This window comes from Rosa chinensis, chromosome 5 (assembly GCF_002994745.2).
Source record: "Rosa chinensis cultivar Old Blush chromosome 5, RchiOBHm-V2, whole genome shotgun sequence".
Taxonomy (NCBI): Eukaryota; Viridiplantae; Streptophyta; class Magnoliopsida; order Rosales; family Rosaceae; genus Rosa; species Rosa chinensis.
Genome location: NC_037092.1, coordinates 83,325,644 through 83,346,210, shown reverse-complemented (window position 1 = coordinate 83,346,210; position 20,567 = coordinate 83,325,644). Strand labels below are relative to the sequence as shown.

General features: G+C 38.7%; 2 protein-coding genes across 2 annotated transcripts; both read left to right on the top strand.

Annotated features, from left to right (window-relative positions):
• The first annotated feature begins 1,989 nt into the window (after nt 1-1,989).
• On the top strand, nt 1,990-4,407 carry LOC112166565 (G-type lectin S-receptor-like serine/threonine-protein kinase LECRK3). Its single transcript, XM_024303440.2, has one exon. The coding sequence runs from the start codon at nt 1,990-1,992 to the stop codon at nt 4,405-4,407; it is 2,418 nt and encodes an 805-aa protein (XP_024159208.2).
• A 4,233-nt stretch (nt 4,408-8,640) lies between these two features.
• LOC112164291 (G-type lectin S-receptor-like serine/threonine-protein kinase LECRK3) lies at nt 8,641-11,058 on the top strand. Its single transcript, XM_024300509.1, has one exon. It carries the CDS (start codon nt 8,641-8,643, stop codon nt 11,056-11,058), a length of 2,418 nt encoding a protein of 805 aa, XP_024156277.1.
• Nucleotides 11,059-20,567: the final 9,509 nt, after the last annotated feature.

The following is a 20,567-nucleotide window of genomic DNA, read 5'->3' as shown; positions in this document are numbered from 1 at the left end:
GAGTCTATTGTTTGAAGAAGTCTAATAGTGCAGTGACAAATAAATGCAATTGAAAATAGCCAAATCTACATGTAAATTCGCTACCTGATCGATTTAGTACTAAACAAACATCTGTTGGGAGTTGGGACCAGTACTAAATAATTCCTGTCGAGAAGTCTAATAGTGCAGTGACAGATAAATGCAATTGAAAAGAGCCAAATCTACACGTATATATATTTGCTACCTGATTGATCTAGCCAGTACTAAACAACAAACATCTGTTGGGACCAGTACTAAATAATTCCTGTCATGAAGTCTAATAGTGCAGTGACAGATAAATGCAATTGAAAAGAGCCAAATATATATATATATATATATATATATATATAGGGGCGGGTTCTGAAGCGGACGTGCGGACGGCGACGCAGCAGCGGCGTTCCAGGCTGCGACGACAGCTCGGGGCTTGGAGGACGGAGGCCGGAGGCTTGGCGGACGGTTCTGGGCAGCGTTCAAGGTCGGAGGAGGTCGGAGTTGCAGGTTTCTGGGCAGCGAGCTCACCTGCAACTACAGGTTTCTGGGCAAGGCTGCAACCACATCGGCAGTGACTCCACCGACTGCAGACCCGTCCGTCTGACCCGTGGCGTCAGTCGGCAAGCTCCGCCGCTCCGTCGCACCCCGAGTCGAGCTGCAGCAGCGCCGTCCGCACTTTAACGAAAGTGCGGACGTCCTCTTTCGAACTCGTCCGTGTGTGTGTGTGTGTGTATATATATGTATATTTGCTACCTGATCGATCTAGTACTAAACAAACATTATTGGGACAAGTACTAAATAATTCCTATCAAGATGGATCAAAAGTTGAAAACTACAACAACCTATTGAATATCAATTAATCATCTAAGTCAAGACATAACAAGCCAACCTCATATTTTTCTGTTCTAAGCTAGCACGTACGTATTGGAATTGAATGAAGTAATATTGACGAACACAGAGTGCAATGGGGAACAAATGGAGATCACCTTCAATGATGAAATGCTTATTTGGAAAATTGAACCCACGACCAATCAGTTGATAAAAAAACAGAACCTCCAGCATTTACACGAGGGCTAAAGCAAAAAATGGAACATAAAACTGACTGAAATAATATTAACAAACACTTTGCCATTTACATGTGAATTTCCACTTCCACACAAAACACCTACTTAGAACCCCCCTCTTATGTGTATCTTTTTCTTAATTTCTTTTGAAATAAATGGGAGATGGAGAGCATTGTTGCTCTTCTATCTTCAATCAAAAAAAAAAAAAAAATTCCACTTCCACACAAAACCACCAAAGACTAACCTTCAAGATTTCCACTTACATTTCCATTCCAAAACCCATCACAAATAGCAAACAATATGGCAAAAGCAAAAGCACAAGCTCCATATGCACCTTTTTTTTCTTCCCCAAATATTTCATCAGTATAGCTCAAATATTTCATCACTGCTCAAAACGAAAAGCATTAAAACTAAGAATCACAAAGAACACGTACGTCTTGTTAATCTATAGGCCGCTCAATGATACAACTCAACATGCTTATATGCCTGGAAAAGACTCGAGGAATCATCCAGAACTTGATGAATACCGGCTTACATCAACCATTTGTGACGGTTCAACTCGAAAACCATCCGTCTTCCAATGCAATTGCTTGACCTCATAAGTCATAAGTTTCCATATATATACATCAAGTCATAGCCGGCCATTATATAATAAAACGAGAAAGTCAAGGTTTGAGATTTAGAATCCAAAATAATTGCTCATACAAATTCTCTAGATGCGAAGCAGCCTGCAGCTCGCGGCTATATATAGTTTATCTATTAATTGCAAAAATAATTAGAAAGCAGAAGAAGTGAATAAAATAACTATGATCGATGGAGTGTCGATATAATCCTTGTCCTACTAAAAATGGTCTATATAATGCAAATGATGATTGCATTCTGTATATCACCATTGACACTTCCATACTTTCATACCATGGCTTCTATACTGCTACCATATCCTTTTTACCTTCTTCTTCTTCTTCTTCTTCTTCTTCTTCTACAGCTACTCCCAATTTCCGCAGTTGCTCAAACTTATAAGAACATATCCTTGGGCTCATCACTCACTGCACTTGACAATAACTCTTTCTGGGCCTCGCCATCGGGGGAATTCGCTTTCGGTTTCCAAGAAGTTAGTAGTAATGGCTTCTTACTAGCCATTTGGTTTAACAAAATAGCTGAAAGGACTATTGTATGGTCAGCCAATGCCAACAATCTACTGCAGAAGGGATCAAAAGTGGTACTAAATGCAGATGGCCAGCTTTTACTCAATGATGCTGCGACAAGCAAACAATTACTGCTTGCTGATTCAGTAGGGAGGGAAGTAGCCTATGCAGCCATGCTCGACACAGGAAATTTCGTGTTGGCTAATCAAAATTCAATGTATTTGTGGGAGAGTTTTACTAGGCCAACAAATACACTTCTACCCACGCAGACTCTAAATCAAGGCACCATCCTCTTTGCTCCCACAACAGCAACAAATTACTCCAAAGGAAGATTCATGTTTACACTACAAGATGATGGAAATCTCCTGCTTTACACAACACATTACCCATCGGATACTGCTAATTTTCCTTATTGGTCAACACAAAGTATGGAGATCGGATATCAAGTCATCTTCAACCAGACTGGAGCTATTTACCTTACTAGCAAGAACGGAAGCATACTTACTGCTGTTCTAAACAATACAGCTTCAACCATGGAGTTCTACCACAGAGTAACTCTTGACTATGATGGAGTGTTGAGGTACTATGTCTACCCTAAAAGCACTGGCACAAGTGGACACTGGATCACGGCCTGGTCCACTTTGTCCATCATACCTCCAAACATCTGTGTGAGCATTTCACAAGATAAAGGCGGTGGTGCATGTGGTTTCAACGGCTTATGTCAACATGACCAAGGGCCAAGTTGCCAGTGCCCAGTTGGTTATAGCTTCATTGATCCTAATGATGAGCTCAGAGGATGCAAGCAGAACTTCGTGCAACAAAGCTGTGATGGGACCTCACCAGAGACTGATCTTTTCTATTTCGAAGAGATGCAAAACACAGCATGGCCTCAATCTGATTATGAGAAGTTTACGCCGGTAACTGAGGATTGGTGCAGGCAGACTTGCCTAGCTGATTGTTTCTGTGCAGTAGCTAATTTCAGAAACGGGGACTGCTGGATCAAGTCAATACCTCTTCGCAACGGAAGGATTGACCCCAGTAATGGTGCAAAAGCTCTAATCAAAATAAGGAGAGGTAATTCTACTTTGAAACCTGAACATGCACATTCAAGAAGGAAAAATCGTTCAACTCTGATCCTTGTCGGATCAGTGCTCCTGAGTAGCTCCGGGTTTCTAAACTTTCTCCTAGTACTGATAACTTATATGGTTGTTTCTGGTTTCTATTTTAAGAAAGGAAAGGTGGTTCAACCATACTCAGTCATACCAGGGATGAACCTAATATGTTTCACTTACGAGGAGCTAAATAAGGCTACGAATGAATTTAAGGAAGAACTTGGTCGTGGTGCTTTTGCAACAGTTTTTAGAGGAGATTTAGAGTCTGATAATGGGAGATCTGTTGCTGTCAAAAGATTGAACACTACGGTAAAAGAAAGTGAGTTGGAGTTCAAAGCTGAATTGAGTGCAATTGGCAGAACAAATCACAGAAACTTGGTACAGCTAATAGGATTCTGCAACGAGGGGGAGCACCGAATTCTTGTCTATGAGTTCATGAGCAACGGCTCTCTAGCAAGCTTCCTCTTTGGAGAGTCAAGGCCGAGCTGGCACCAAAGAAGGCAAATTGCCTTGGGTACAGCAAGAGGGCTCTTGTATTTGCATGAGGAGTGCAGCAGCCAAATCATACATTGTGACATTAAGCCTCAAAATGTTCTCCTAGATGACTCTTTCACAGCAAGGATTTCTGACTTTGGATTAGCCAAGCTTTTGAAGACGGACCAGACTCGAACTACTACTGGAATCAGGGGAACTAAAGGGTATGTGGCTCCTGAATGGTTCAAAAATATGCCTATCACAACTAAGGTTGATGTTTACAGCTACGGGATTTTGTTACTTGAGATCATTTGCTTGAGGAAGTATTTTGAGGCAGAGGCAGAGGATGAAGATCAAATGATACTAGCTGACTGGGCATATGACTGCTATGTGGAAAAGAAACTGCATCTGCTATTTGACAATGACGATGAGGCAGTGCATGATATCAAGAATTTGGAGAAGTACTTGATGATCGCATTCTGGTGCATCCAGGAGGATCCGTCACTGAGACCCACAACGAAGAAACTCACATTGATGCTTGAAGGAACTGTTGACGTCTCAATTCCACCTGATCCATCCTCATTTGCAAGTTCAATATTGTAAATGATTGCATTTCTGTTGGATCATCAAGGAGTCCAACCATGAACGTGGTGTCAAAAAGTAATATGTGTGTACTTATATGTAGTAATTTAATGGTTGCATTCTTTTTCCTTTAATCACATTGTGTTTGTATTTCCAAGACAAAGAAGAAATAATACTTTCTAGTTTGATAAGCATTCAAATTTCGATGTTATCAATTTTTACCTGAAATGATAAGGCAGTAATATTCTGTATTTCTAATTGAACCAACACTATAAAAGTTTGCATGGATTGAACAAAAAAATGGTTCAATTCAGAGGAGGCATGAATACCTGCCTCAAGCCAAGTCCAAGTCGAACTGTCGAAATCCAACTGCATGTCATCTTGCATCTATCAGCCAAGCTGTAATTTCATCGATCTATTATTGGACAGCAACAAAATAACATCCAAGTCAAGGCATTGAGACCTGTTTCAAGTCAAATAGGAGTGCGATTGAAAAAGTTAGAACAACTTAGCAGCCAGAAGTACTTTCAATCAAGCTGATGTCAAGTTGAAGCTAATCTTGCCAAATGTCAGCTAATTTGTAATAGAAGTTGGCAAAGTCCAAACCTATTTTTGGACTTTCAGGAATAATAGTTGAAGACGACCTATTCCAGTTGAATCAGTCAATTAAGCCAAGGCCTCATCGCCAGACTCGCCTCAAAAAAAAATTCCTAAACTGAGAGATGCAGACCATCTTCAGGAATAAAATGTATATTTTCTTAGACAGTTGAAGTTATAATTCATCCATTTTCAAGTGTAATTACATATCTCCACTATCATTGTTAAATAAACTAGTCAATGCTCTAAAGGTTTGAGATTCTACAAGCCAAGCATCCCCTGCTGGTTCCTGCATACCATTTTAAAGCTAATAGGCCTTCTTCATATATACAAAGTACTGCTGACTAAGTAGAGAAAATATATAATGGATTTCCAATATATTCCTTCACCGAGTAAAAGCCTTTCTAACTAAAGCAGACTCAGAGCTGTAAAAGCAACAAACTTGGCTAGTTTCTAGAGCTAAAACAATAACCAAGGATTTGGAATTTGGAATTTTTGGAGTATATGGTATTATGATTTCAAGGGGTCTTTTTTTGATGTTCTTCTTTGTAATTTCTTATGCATGTCTTCAGAAAAGTCTGAGATGGTGCGTCATGTCATGTACCACATTCGACCTAAATCAGAAACTTTCATTCCAAATTCTAACTCTAAATAGTGTGTGTGTGTGTGTGTGTTTATACACATGTCTCATGAGGGTTCTTCCACTAAGGAATTCATTTTTTTGGTTATTTTCAATGATCGCTTGTGGAACTTACTTTCCGATCATATCTTGAATTTTGATTTTTCCGTAGTTAACAATAAGTTGGAAAAACTGTGGAAAAACCCAAAGTGAGTGGAAAAACCTTACCAAAAAAAAAAACTAAGTGGAAAAATTGAGAATTTAATGCCAAATTCGAGAAGTAATCAGTAACCAAATTTAGGAGATTATGCCTTTAAATAATGGTTACTTCTTGGGGTTCAATCCACCAAAAAAAAATACTAGGTTTGAATGATCCTTATCTCCGGAAGAGGGTAAATTTAGCACAAATGAATCCTACAGACATCATAATCTCAACCAATTCATCTCACAAAGGGTGGATGTTTACAGCTACGGAACTATATATGTTGTTAGAGATTATTTATTGTACGTATCATTATTGATCTCTTTTCAACAAAGAAGGCACGAAACTATGGTGAACTGGAGTAAAAGAAATTACATAAAGAGTGTAAGAATCTGTCTAAGAGTATCAAAACATTGACAGAGTTCATTGTTTGAAGAAGTCTAATAAGTGCAGTGACAGATAAATGCAACTGAAAAGAGTCAAATCTACATGTATATTTGCTGGTTTGAATTTGAGGGACACTGCAGGATATGTCATGATAAACTAAAAAAAATAAACATGTCTTGGGACGAGTGTTAATTCCTCTCAAGATGCATCATAACTACAACTACCTATTGCATATCAATTAGTCAATCAAGAGCCAAGACGTCTAGCCAACCTCGTATTTTTCTATTCAGAAGCTAAACAGATACGTATTGCAAATTTGCAATTGACTAAAATAGTATTGACAAACACAAAGTGCGATAAGGACAATGCAGGTCAACTTCAATGATGAAATGCCTGTTACAACTGACTGAAATAATATTAACAAACACTTTGCCATTTACGTTTACATCTCTACTTGCAAACTCCAAACCACCAAAGACAAAAACTTTCAAGATTTCCACTTACATTTTCATTTCCAAAACCCATCACAAACATCAAGCAAACTATGGCACAAGCATTCAACCAAGGATCAAGTACTTCTAAGCTGGTTACAACAAGAATATAAAATCTAAAATATAAAGCACCATGAGCTGGTTACACTACCTGTATTTTGATTTTTTTTTTTCCTCATTTCATCTGTCACTATCTTATGACACAGTATAGCTTAAATTTTTTGCTTCCATCAACCAATCACTACCCAAAACAAAAGGCATTAAAAATCACAAAGAACATGTCTTGTTAATCTATTAGGCCCTCTCCATAATACAATTTGCTACATGCTTATATATATATATATACACAGATCCTATCCAGAGCGAGGTTAGAGTTTAGGATCACTTTTCGGTCTCATATCCACATCTCTACCGTTCAGTTTTTAGATACTAATGTATAGATCATCTCTGCAAAATTTCAGCTAAATTGATGATCTATAAGGTATCTAACTCTTTCAAACCAATGGACGAACTAAATATGTCCAACCTAAACCGTACTAGCTTTAAGGCAGTTATCAATGCCTTAACGACCATCAATTTGACTGAAATTTTGCAGAGATGTTCTATACATTAGTACCTGAAAACTAACGGTTGAGATGTGGATATGCGATCGAAAAGTGACTCTAAACCCTAACCTCGCTCTGAAATTTTCAGAGCGAGGCACCGCTCTGGATAAGATCTATATATACATATATATATATATATATATATACATATATATATATATATATATATATATATATACAGATCCTATCCAGAGCGAGGTTAGAGTTTAGGATCACTTTTCGGTCTCATATCCACATCTTGACCATTCAGTTTTTAGATACTAATGTATAGATCATCTATGCAAAATTTTAGCTAAATTGATGATTTATAAGGTATCTAACTCGTTCAAACCAATGGACGAACTAAATATGTCCAACCTGAACCGTACTAGCTTTAAGGCAGTTATCAATGCCTTAACGACCATCAATTTGACTGAAATTTTGCAAAGATGTTCTATACATTAATTAGTACCTGAAAATTAAACGGTTGAGATGTGGATATGCGATCGAAAAGTGACTCTAAACCCTAACCTCGCTCTGAAATTTTCAGAGCGAGGCACCGCTCTGGATAAGATCTATAAATATATATATATATATATATATATATATACATATATATATATACACACACACACAGATCCTATCTAGAGCAGATCTCCGCTTTGAAATTAACGTGTGAAGTTCGAGTTTTTGGTCACTTTTCGGTCGCACATCCACATCTCGACCGTTCAGTTTTTAGGTACTAGTGTATAGATCATTTCTGCAAATTTTCAGCTAAAATGATGATCGTTAAGACATTGATAACTCCCTTAAAGCTAGTACGGTTCATGTTGACACACACACAGTTAACGAGAACTGAATCTATTCAACCTGAACCATTCGTGTTCATAATTAACGAGATCTCTCATTAGAAGGGTCCTATATATATATATATAGACACACATAGTTATACACCTGGAAAAGACTCGAGGAATCATCCAAATAATAGTATTGACTTAAATCTACCATTTATTCTGTGACGTACAGTTCAATTCGAAAACCATCCGTATTCACATGCAATTGCTTGACATCATAAGTTTCCATATATATAATGTACGTTATAGCAGATTGTTATATAATAAATGAGAAAGTCAAGGTTTGAGAATTAGAATCCCAAATAATTTTCTGAACAAATTCTCTAGAAGCCAAGCAGCCCTGCAGCTGGCTGCTGTAGTTGATCTATAATTCATTAGCCCATGGCAGAAATAATTGAGAAGCAGAAGAAGTGAATAAAATAACAATGTTGGAATGTCACTATATTCCTCATACTAAAAATGGCCTATATAATGCAAAAGATGATCGCAATCTGTATATCACAATTAACTGTTCCATACCATGGCTTTTGTACTACCATATCCTTTATACCTTCTTCTTCTTCTTCTTCTTCTTCTTCTTCTTCTTCAGCTACTCCCATTTTCTGCAGTTGCTCAAACTTACAAAAACATATCCTTGGGCTCTTCCCTCACTGCACTTGACAATAACTCTTTCTGGGCTTCGCCATCTGGGGAATTCGCCTTTGGTTTCCAAGAAGTTGGCAGTAATGGCTTCTTACTAGCCATTTGGTTTAACAAAATAGCTGAAAGGACTATTGTATGGTCAGCCAATGCCAACAATCTACTGCAGAAGGGATCAAAAGTGGTACTCAATGCAGATGGCCAGCTTTTACTCAATGATGCTGCGACAAGCAAACAATTACTGCTTGCTGATTCAGCTGGGATGGAAGTAGCCTATGCAGCCATGCTCGACACAGGAAATTTTGTGTTGGCTAATCGAAATTCCAGGTATTTGTGGGAGAGTTTTACTCGGCCAACAAATACACTTCTACCCACACAGACTTTAAATCAAGGCACCATTCTCTTTGCTCCCACAACAGCAACAAATTACTCCAAAGGAAGATTCATGTTTACACTACAAGCTGATGGAAACCTCTTGCTTTACACAACACATTACCCATGGGATTCTGCTAATTTTGCTTATTGGTCATCACAAACTGAGGGGATCGGATATCAAGTCATCTTCAACCAGACTGGAGCTATTTACCTTGCTAGCAAGAACGGAAGCATACTTACTACGGTACTAAACAATACAGCTTCAACGACAGGGTTCTACCACAGAGCAACTCTCGACTATGATGGAGTGTTGAGGTACTATGTCTACCCTAAAAGCACTAATTCAAGTGGAGTGTGGCTTAAGGCTTGGTCCACTTTGTCCATCATACCTTCAAACATCTGTGTGAGCATTTCACAAGATAAAGGCGGTGGTGCATGTGGTTTCAACGGCTTATGTCAACATGACCAAGGGCCAAGTTGCCAGTGCCCAGTTGGTTATAGCTTCATTGATCCTAATGATGAGCTCAGAGGATGCAAGCAGAACTTCGTGCAACAAAGCTGTGATGGGACCTCACCAGAGACTGATCTTTTCTATTTCGAAGAGATGCAAAACACAGCATGGCCTCAATCTGATTATGAGAAGTTTACGCCGGTAACTGAGGATTGGTGCAGGCAGACTTGCCTAGCTGATTGTTTCTGTGCAGTAGCTAATTTCAGAAACGGGGACTGCTGGATCAAGTCAATACCTCTTCGCAACGGAAGGATTGACCCCAGTAATGGTGCAAAAGCTCTAATCAAAATAAGGAGAGGTAATTCTACTTTGAAACCTGAACATGCACATTCAAGAAGGAAAAATCGTTCAACTCTGATCCTTGTCGGATCAGTGCTCCTGAGTAGCTCAGGGTTTCTAAACTTTCTCCTAGTACTGATAACTTATATGGTTGTTTCTGGTTTCTATTTTAAGAAAGGAAAGGTGGTTCAACCATACTCAGTCATACCAGGGATGAACCTAATCTGTTTCACTTACGAGGAGCTAAATAAGGCTACGAATGGATTTAAGGAAGAACTTGGTCGTGGTGCTTTTGCAACAGTTTTTAGAGGAGATTTAGAGTCTGATAATGGGAGATCTGTTGCTGTCAAAAGATTGAACACTACGGTAAAAGAAAGTGAGTTGGAGTTCAAAGCTGAATTGAGTGCAATTGGCAGAACAAATCACAGAAACTTGGTACAGCTAATAGGATTCTGCAACGAGGGGGAGCACCGAATTCTTGTCTATGAGTTCATGAGCAACGGCTCTCTAGCAAGCTTCCTCTTTGGAGAGTCAAGGCCGAGCTGGCACCAAAGAAGGCAAATTGCCTTGGGTACAGCAAGAGGGCTCTTGTATTTGCATGAGGAGTGCAGCAGCCAAATCATACATTGTGACATTAAGCCTCAAAATGTTCTCCTAGATGACTCTTTCATTGCAAGGATTTCTGACTTTGGATTAGCCAAGCTGTTGAAGACGGACCAGACTCGAACTACTACTGGAATCAGGGGAACTAAAGGGTATGTGGCTCCTGAATGGTTCAAAAATATGCCCATCACAACTAAGGTCGATGTTTACAGCTACGGGATTTTGTTACTTGAGATCATTTGCTTGAGGAAGTATTTTGAGGCAGAGGCAGAGGATGAAGATCAAATGATACTAGCTGACTGGGCATATGACTGCTATGTGGAAAAGAAACTGCATCTGCTATTTGACAATGATGATGAGGCAGTGCATGATATCAAGAATTTGGAGAAGTACTTGATGATCGCATTCTGGTGCATCCAGGAGGATCCGTCACTGAGACCCACAACGAAGAAACTCACATTGATGCTGGAAGGAACTGTCGAAGTCTCAATTCCACCAGATCCATCCTCATTTACAAGTTCAATATTGTAAATGATTGCATTTCTGTTGGATCATCAAGGAGTCCAAGCATGAACGTGGTGTCGAAAAGTACTGTGTGTGTACTTATATGTAGTAATTTCAATGGTAACATTTTTTTTTTCCTTTAATCACATTGTATTCTGTATTTCCAACACAAAGAAGAAATAATACTTCCTAGTTTGATATATATGCACTCAAATTTCGATGGTATCAATTTTTAGCTTAGATGATAATCTGATATTGCAGTAATATTCTGTATTTCCAATTGAACCACTACTATAAAAGCTTGGATTGATTGAACAAAAAGATGGATCAATTCAGATGAGGCATGAATACCTGCGTCAAGTCAAGTCCAACTGCATGTAATCTTGCATCTATCAGCCAAGTTGTAATTTCATCGATCCATTATTGGATAGCAACAAAACAATGTCCAAGTCAAGGCATTGATACCTATTTCAAGTCAAATAGAAGTTAGATTGCAAAAGATAGAACAACGCTTAGCAGCCAGAATTACTTTCAATCAAGCTGATGTACAGTCGAAGCTAATCTTGCCAAATGACAGCTAATTTTGTAATAGAAGATGGCCAAAGTCCTAACATATGTTTGGACATTCAATAATAATAATAGAAGATGGCCTGTTCCAGTTGAATCAGTCAATAAAGCCAAGGCCTCACCGCCAGACTCGCCTCAAAAGAAAATTCCTAAACTGAGAGATGCAAACCATCTTCAAGAATAAAATGTGTATCTAAGACAGTTGAAGTAATAATTCATCCATTTTCAAATGTAATTACATATCTCCTTTATCATTGTGAAATAAACTAGTCAATGCTCTAAAGGTTTGAGATTCTACAAGCCAAGCAGCCCCTGCTGGTTCCTGCACACTATTTTAAAGCTAATAGGGCTTCTTCAAATATACAAAGTACTGCTGACTAAGTAGAGAAAATGAATAATAGATTGCCAATATATTCCTTCACCTAGTAACAATGCGATAAAAATATAATGCAATAATTTTATGTTTCACTATTAAATCCTGTAATTTTTAGTACCGTTTCTTTTAAATTACCTTATACCTTATACTTTCTGCTTTCTATTCTACAGCTACAGCCATTGTGCACCATTGCTCAATTCAATACCTTTGGGGTCATCCCTCACCGCACTAGGCAGTAACTCGTTCTGGGCCTTGCCGTCTGAGGAAGTTAATTTCGGTTTCAGAGAACTTGGGAGTCATGGCTTCCTCCTAGCCATTTGGTTTTAACAAAATAGCTCAAAAGCCTATTGGCTGTTCAGCCAATGGCAACCATCTAGTCCGAAAAAGATCCAATGTTCAACTCACTACTGATGATAAGATTGTGCTGAACGATGCTGCAACAAGCAAACAAATACGTACCATTTGCAGATTCTGCAGGCAATCGAGTAGCTTATGCAGAATGCTTGACACCGGAAACTTTGAGCTGGGCAACATTAACTCAACCAATTTGTGGCAGAGTTTTGACCACCCCCCAAACACAATCTACCCTCGCAGCCTCTAAATCAAGGTAGCGTACTCTTTGCTCCACTACAGCAACAAATTACTCCTCCGGAAGGTTCACGTTTACACAACAAGTTGGTGGAAATCTCTTGCTTTACACAACACAGTTCCCATCAAGTTCTGCTAACTCTGCTTATTGGTCGTCACAAACTGATGGTGCCGGCTTTCAATCAGCCTGGCTCTATCTACCTTATTGGAAGGAAAGGAAGCACACGAACTATGATATTCAAGAACATTGTTCAAGGCAAGATTTCACTCCTCCTCAGCAAACCTAAACAACTAAATAGGGGGTGATATGATAGTTCCTTGAGAATTATACTAATAAAAAGTTATGAAAGAAATAACGCAAACTATAGTGAAGCCATCATGGAGTCTGTATAGTGTGTATTCTAATTAAACATAAACTTAAAATATAAATGAATTCCAAAGAAAAATAGAGCACAAACACCAAAAAGCAATTTTGTGACACAATACATCAAACTATGCTCTCAGATTTTGAAAGGCTGTAGTAGATATGATGCACAATTCCATATGTTTCAGAAGTGAGAACTGAGAAACAGATTGGTATATAGAAATGAGTTTCCATTAACCATGAGAAACTTCAAACATGATTAAAAGCACCTAAATTCCAACTTCCCATAGCATTGAAATAAACGATAGCTGAAACATGGATATATAACTCCTGTGTAACCTCTAAACTATTTAAGTTATATGCAACTGGAGATGTAACCGATTGCATCATTTGTAGTCAGTCACAGTGTCTAGCATGTCAAATTCCCAACACTTATGCATCTGAAGTTCTGAAGTCTGAACCAAATAGTGGGCAGAGGATTGAATACTCAACTTGGATCTGTGCTAGAGAAATCACACAGAAACTGAGTCATTCTCCAGAAAATGTGATCGATTAAATCTTTTTATGTCAAGAGTTACATTTCATTAGAAAAAGACGAACAACAGACATGTAATCCACCATTATGCTGCTGATACTCCAAACACAAAATGGCATCCAACTCAATCACATTAAACAGAAGGAGGTATAGGAAAGACTCACAATGTTGATACTGGCTGCAATACTGCCAATCGTTGCTGAAACTAAAGTCTCTCTGTAAATGACATATCCAAACTCCATGTCTTCAAAAACAGTCTTTGATGTCTTAATTCCAATAAGCTTTCTACATTAAGCTTCTTGTGTCACGCATTGCACCAATAACCATACCATTGATAACCTCATGCATCAAAAGTTCAAAACTGCACAATTCTCTAAGATTCCTTAACCCCATATTCCTTCATCAACCATATTGATATAGAACCAGGAGTGCCATCAGGCTTCTATCTTGAGACCTCATATAGACACAGAGAATTTCTAAATATCAACATACAATAAAAAGAAATAGATCATAATGATCATAATGATGGGGTAATGGAACTATCTCTTGAAATTCCTCGTCCGCCAATTTTTAGTTGAATGTGACTGACAAAAGCCAATGCATAGCTCCGTTTAACAAGCACCGGCCCTTGAGGCCTTGACCATCACAAAACTCACCACTACAACTGAGATCCTCAGATATCTTTTATCAACTTGTTATTAGGGTAAATATCGATCTCAATAACGGTTTTGTTATAAACCCTAAACCCTTAAATATCTTGTAATTATCAACGGGGAAATTCATAATTAAATCCATAAAAAGTCAAACGACTGAAATCAGTAGGAGGATTTGGTAACACCTTGAAGAATCTGAAGTGCTTCTTCACGAAATAGGAAGAAGCAATTAGAGCACGCCAAGACTTGCATACACGTTGAAACGCATTAAGGATTTGACTGGTAGCATGGCCAGTATCTCAGAAACGATATCATCGTCGTTATCCGTAAGGGCTCCTCCGCCGCCGCCGTGATCTGTCAGAGCTCTCTTGAGTTCGTTGGCGCCGCCGTCCTCCATTATAAACTAAAAGCAGATATTATTAGCTATTCATGCTTTTATGTGACTGAGGTCTCAAGCCGTTGTCTTTCAACTATCAACTAGGAAATTAATATTCAGTTCTCCCGAGTGGATTGGTCCACTTACTGCTAGGTACGTCTGGTCATGAGTGGATTGATGCAACGACGTTTGGACTACCATGAAGGGTTTCTTGACGTTTTAGTGCATTGTTTCTTCTTCTTTTTTTTATGTGCGGCACAATTTTGAAATTTTTTTTTTTTTTGAGTAAAATGAGTCTTTTATTAAAATTGAAATATTACAACGATATGATGCAAAAATACATAAACAAAGAAAATAAACAATACCAAAAAAAAAAGATGCAAAAGTTACATATGAAATACAAGGAATTAATAAAGTAAGAGCAGTAACGCCGAAATGAGCAGCTGATTTTACACTACAAATTATAGCATGTAGTGAATTGAGTAGTCAGTGGTTTGTGCAAATCCAATGCACAAATTGACAAAAATCAATTCGCGCTGAAATGAGGATACTCTCCCATCGAAATATCGAAGCCGGCCAAGGTTGTCAGAACATGGCCGTGTTGGCAGACGATCTTTCACAAACAAATACCATAAACTTGGGTCCCGAATCCAATACTAGTAGCGCACAGCAGAGGCCCTAATCCAATGAAGCATATGACAAACAGCCCAACAAAGATAGTGGGCCACAGTCCAAGCCCAACCATCACCTAGATCCCAGATTCAGTCCATTTTGCAAAACCCACCCGGAACCCGTATCCGGATCCTTCTGCACCAGTAGTATTGAATTCGACGCATCTGGCTCCAAGCCCAGCCCCACCGCCAGTTCCACCACCGGCTCATAGTCTTGTCACTACCACTGCCACCTTCGTACCTGTCAGCCAGCAACATTGAACAACGGAAAGCAGACCCAACCGTCGACGCCAACAGCCAAAACACCACCACTGTCCCATGCGCCCCCACAACATCCTTCTTCACCTGATCTATGTGAGCAGCCACCTACGTTGACAATCCACCACACCTCCATCACCCAGACTTTAGAAACCAGAGTGAAGAATAATGAAAATTCAATGTCTTACCTTGTTTCATCCCCTCTAGGCACCTGTCAATCTAGAAAGAACTAATGAAACGATGATCAAGCCACATCAGCAAGACCACATGACTAGTGATGAAGATGCACATAGGGAAAGCAATCCCAAGCTTACAGCCAAGAATGGCATGCAACAAAGATAAGTCATGTACTGCACAGTCTGCAGATCCTTCACATACAAAGACAACTACCAACCCTGTACATGTTAGTACAATAATTCAAAATGTCTCATAGGGTCTACACTAGTCTAGAATCCTCTATAGGCTTGTATAAATATATGTATCACTGTTCAATGTAAATTGAGGCAATTCAATATAATACACAACTACTTTTCTCTATCAACTCCTCCACCACCTTCCCCAACACCACCTCCCCCTCCCCCACCACCACGCCAAAGGATAAGACAACCACCTGGTCCACCATTTCATCCTATGCAAACTTGCTCTAAAAACAACATATTCAAGCCTAAAGTCCTCACCACCAAGTACCCATTCACCAGTGCCTTCCTTACTTCCACCACTCACTTACCTACACCTCAAACCTATCACCAAGCTGCCAAGGACCCCAAATGGGTCACCTCTATGAAGGAAGAAATTGATGCCTTATATCGAACCGGCACTTGGCAGCTTGTCCCTCCACACCCATCTCAAAATTTGGTGGGTTGTAAATGGATTTTCAGAATTAAGCAACGAGCAGATGGTACAATAGAACGCCATAAGGCTCGCTTGGTAGCCAAAGGCTTTCACCAACAGGCCGGTATTGATTGTCAGGAAACCTTCATCCCTGTTGCAACCTCCACCACCATTAGAGTTGTCCTCTTCCTTGTCGTGCAACATGACAGGCCAATCTCTTAATTGGATGTCTCCAACGCATTCCTTGATGGTCACCTTCAAGAAGATGTGTTGATGACACAACCCCAAGAATTTCAAGACAAAGATCGCCCTCACTATGTGTGTAAACTAAACAAGTCACTCTATGGGCTTAAACAAGCCCCGCAGGCATGGTATGAAGAATTGCATCACTGCTGGCTATCTCTTGGCTTCACCACTTCTTCTGCTGACCCATCACTCTTTGTCAAATTTGATGGATGCCTCACCTACCTTCTAGTTTATGTTGATGATATTATCTTGACGGGAAACTCTCCTATATATTGTAAGTATCTCATCACACAACTTGGCCATAAATTTTCAATGAAAGACTTGGGTCCTCTTCATTTCTTCCTTGGTCTTGAAGTGACACATACCTCTGACTCCCTTCATCTTTCCCAAGCCAAGTACATACATGACCTTCTCAATAAACATCACATGTTGGATGCCAAGCCCACTCCCACACCTGAGAACAGTACTAAAACTTGATCATAGCAGTGGTGTTCCCCTCACTGATCCATCCACTTACAAATCTAAGGTTGGGGCACTACAATACTTAACATGGACTCACCCAGACATATCCCACGTTGTCAACCAAGTATCACTACTACAAAAAGTGCATCACACAACACCCATCAGATAAGAGAATAAAAGTTTACCGTCGTCTGATAACGTGAACTTCATTGTACAACGCTATTAATTAAGTTCTGTTGTGGGAATGCTACGAAATTTAGAACTTTTTCTTCAGAGTTCTATCACACAACACAATTAAGATAGTTTTGTTGTATAAATGACACAAAACTTTGTGGCAGATATCCCGCCATCATTGAACTCAAAATTCCCTCCGAAGGCAAGTTCACCAATTTTATCACACAACAGAATTATGTATGTTCTGTTGTGAGAATGTTGCAAGCTACAACAGTCTAGTTACTTCCATTGTATGACAATTTGACAATTTCTATTAGGTGTACCTAGTGCAAGATGCAAAATCTTGTACAACAGGTATTATCATTCTGTTGTCTGAATGAGGAACATAGGCGGCAACAATGTTTTCATTTTGGCTCAAATCGATTTGAATTCCTCCCATCAAACCTAAGCAGGCGGTAAACTTCCCTCCCTCCTCTGGCACATATCTTTTGATATATACTCTCCTACAACAGTTTTTTAATTATCTGTTGTGGGAGACATGCCACTAAGTGACCAAACCATACATCCGAGAGAAAAAAAAAGAAGAGAGACATAAACCTATTCTTTCCCCTCTCTCTCTCGGTAAAAACTCTAAGCCCAAGCCTCCCTCGACAAAAGCTATTCTCAGTCCCAGACTCCCAACTCCTTTGTTTCTCCCCCGAAATCCAAGTTGTCTTCATCACTGTCCTTTGTTGCTTCTGTTCTTTCTCCCCTGAAATCCAAATCCACTTCGGCGACGGAGGAGATAAAGTGCCCCAGATCTACTTTCTCTCTCCTTCTCGTCTTCAAACTAGAGTTAATTGAAGAGATGCAGAAGACGAAGGTGCGCGAGACAGTGAAGGTGAACGTATTGTGCTGCGTCGAAGAGGCGGCGCTGTGCTGGGCTGCATCGCCATCGCCTTCACTGACAAGCTCTCTCTCTTCTCTCTCTGCAAAGCATAAACATTTTCAGCAAAGCAAACTCAAACAAGTGTCCTTCTCTTCAAGATTTAGGGTTTCAAAACTCCCAAATCCAATGCCCATCCCTTCCGTCACCGTTAGGGTTCCGGCGATTCAAATTCTAGATTGATTCGCCCAAATGGCCTCCTTTATCTCCCTCATCATCCGCTTCGAACCGGGGCGACTCCTCACCTGAGGACGTTGCCGTTTTGTCCTCCACTAGGGCTTTTGCGCAGGATGCCTACCCAAGGTATTTAAATAAATAAATAAATATTACAAATGGTATCAAAGCGGTGGTTAGAGTATGTTGAATTTCATGATCTCAGATTCATAGTAATAGTTGTTATTGAATTTGATGAACCTGTGATGTTTCTTAAGTTCATATTTGGCATTTGTCAATGGTATGATTGTTTGTATGGATTGATAAACATGTTGTCTATTTAAATTCGTAATCTGCACGAGGGATTTGAGTTGCATGATTATTATAAATGTCGACATAATTGAATAAGCTCAGTTTGACATGATAGAAACTCTTGTTGATTATGAATTCAGTTTTATTTTTAGTTCATTATTGTCTCCATAATACAATAGAGTTCTTCTTTAGTTGTATAGTTCCTTAAGTGAGTTCTACCTAGCTCCTTGAATTTACTGATGAAAATATCTAATCAGTTTCTGGGTAGGGAATTTGCTGTACCATTGGTTCTCTTAATCAGTCTTTTATTTTGGCTGTAATTTTAATTTTCTTGATTTAATTATACGTGGACTGGCATTCCAAGGTAAAGAGTTGTTTGGTTTTAGAGTTTCATCACATGTATTATATATATACTGCAAACAATCAGTCCCTTGATTGTTTAATCATGAAGAATGTATGCTACTGGTCTTGTGACTCCAATGAATATTTATAGGATTTCAGGTTAACTTCCTTGTTCTCTTTTAGCAAGCAAATAGCATTTAGAGTTTAGCAACTACCTCATACAGATGATTCTTTAGTGATGATCTATATTTTCTTTTCTCTGATATTTACAGTGTCTAGGTTTACTGACTAAATATTAAGTATAAGTATGTTCAACTTCAAATATTGGTGACAGCACAATTGCCATTTATTCTGATATTTTGATAATAATTTTGTGGTTTCTAAATTTTGAGTTGACAGCAAAGGGCCAAAGATATATAGGAACTTTTTTGGGAGCTTTATGACTTGGAGAGTACATTTCAGGTATTAACTAGGTTTATGTGGGTTACCTTGTCATCCTGTTGAGATTATATTTATCATTCAAGTTATTTGTTTATACTTCAGTCTTGAAGCTGCTTTCAGTGCTTTGTCCTCAATCATTTGTGTACTCTTCAGTTTGATGATAATGTTGTTAGTTATCATTATAATTGATATACTTTGATTTATTAATTAGCCTCTGTAATACAAGGATGATAACAGGCAAGATACACTTGAGACAAAAGGTCTTGCAAGCCTTATTAAGTTTTATAGTGGTTGGTATGATTGGGATCATTGGATTTCTGCACAAGACATTTTTTTAGCTGGGTACTGAACACTTTTGCTTTCATACATGGCCGGATAATTTTATTTGGTAACTAATCCTTTTTGGTTCAGTGGGATGCAGCATACATTCCTCATCTTATTGAATATATTGGTTTAGTTTCCTGTGTTTTTGCTTTAATATTAGTATTTATGAAGAGATAAGTTTGCAGTCTCTAATATAAATCATTTCATTATGTAGGAGGAAGAGAAAGTAGAAGAAGTACCTGAAATAACCCATAGAGTATACCTGGATATTGATATTGAGGAACAACGCTTAGGTACAGTTTCAAGCCAATACTTTCATGAAGTTGTTGGTGTTTATCTATACTTATCTATTTTTGTACTTTAATGGCAAAAATCCTTTGTATCTGCTGGTCATCTTTGTTGGCTTTTTACCCTTTAAAGCACTATGGGTGCAGCTAGACATCTTGGCAGAATTCCGCAATGGCGCTGTGAGTGTCAAACTCTGTTCTAATTGTTTATTGTTCTTGTCCTATCTAATCTATTTGGTTTGCTTACAGGATGGTTTCAAAATAGAAGTTAGATATTCAGTTTTGGTCCATCATAAGCTATCTAAATATACAAAATTGCACTTTTAGAGTGGAAATGTCTTAGAAAGAAGAAAATTATAGTTGGATTCTGAGAGTGCTAGTCACTTATATAGATCTAGTCTAGCAACAAAAATCAGTTATGAAAGAGTTGTTGCCTAATGTAGTATTGAAAGTTTTAATTTGTCATATAGTTTGAACTTTGAAGAGTGTCTGGGCCAAAAACTTTCCTGGTACTAAAGGATATAATTCTCAAGTTTACGCTTTGTATTATTGAATCAATAGTCACTTTTGCTTATGCACTCTGCAGGGATGCATGGGACATGGCTGCTGAGATATGCCTTTCTTAGCTTCCATTGTTGGTTGAGGATGCTA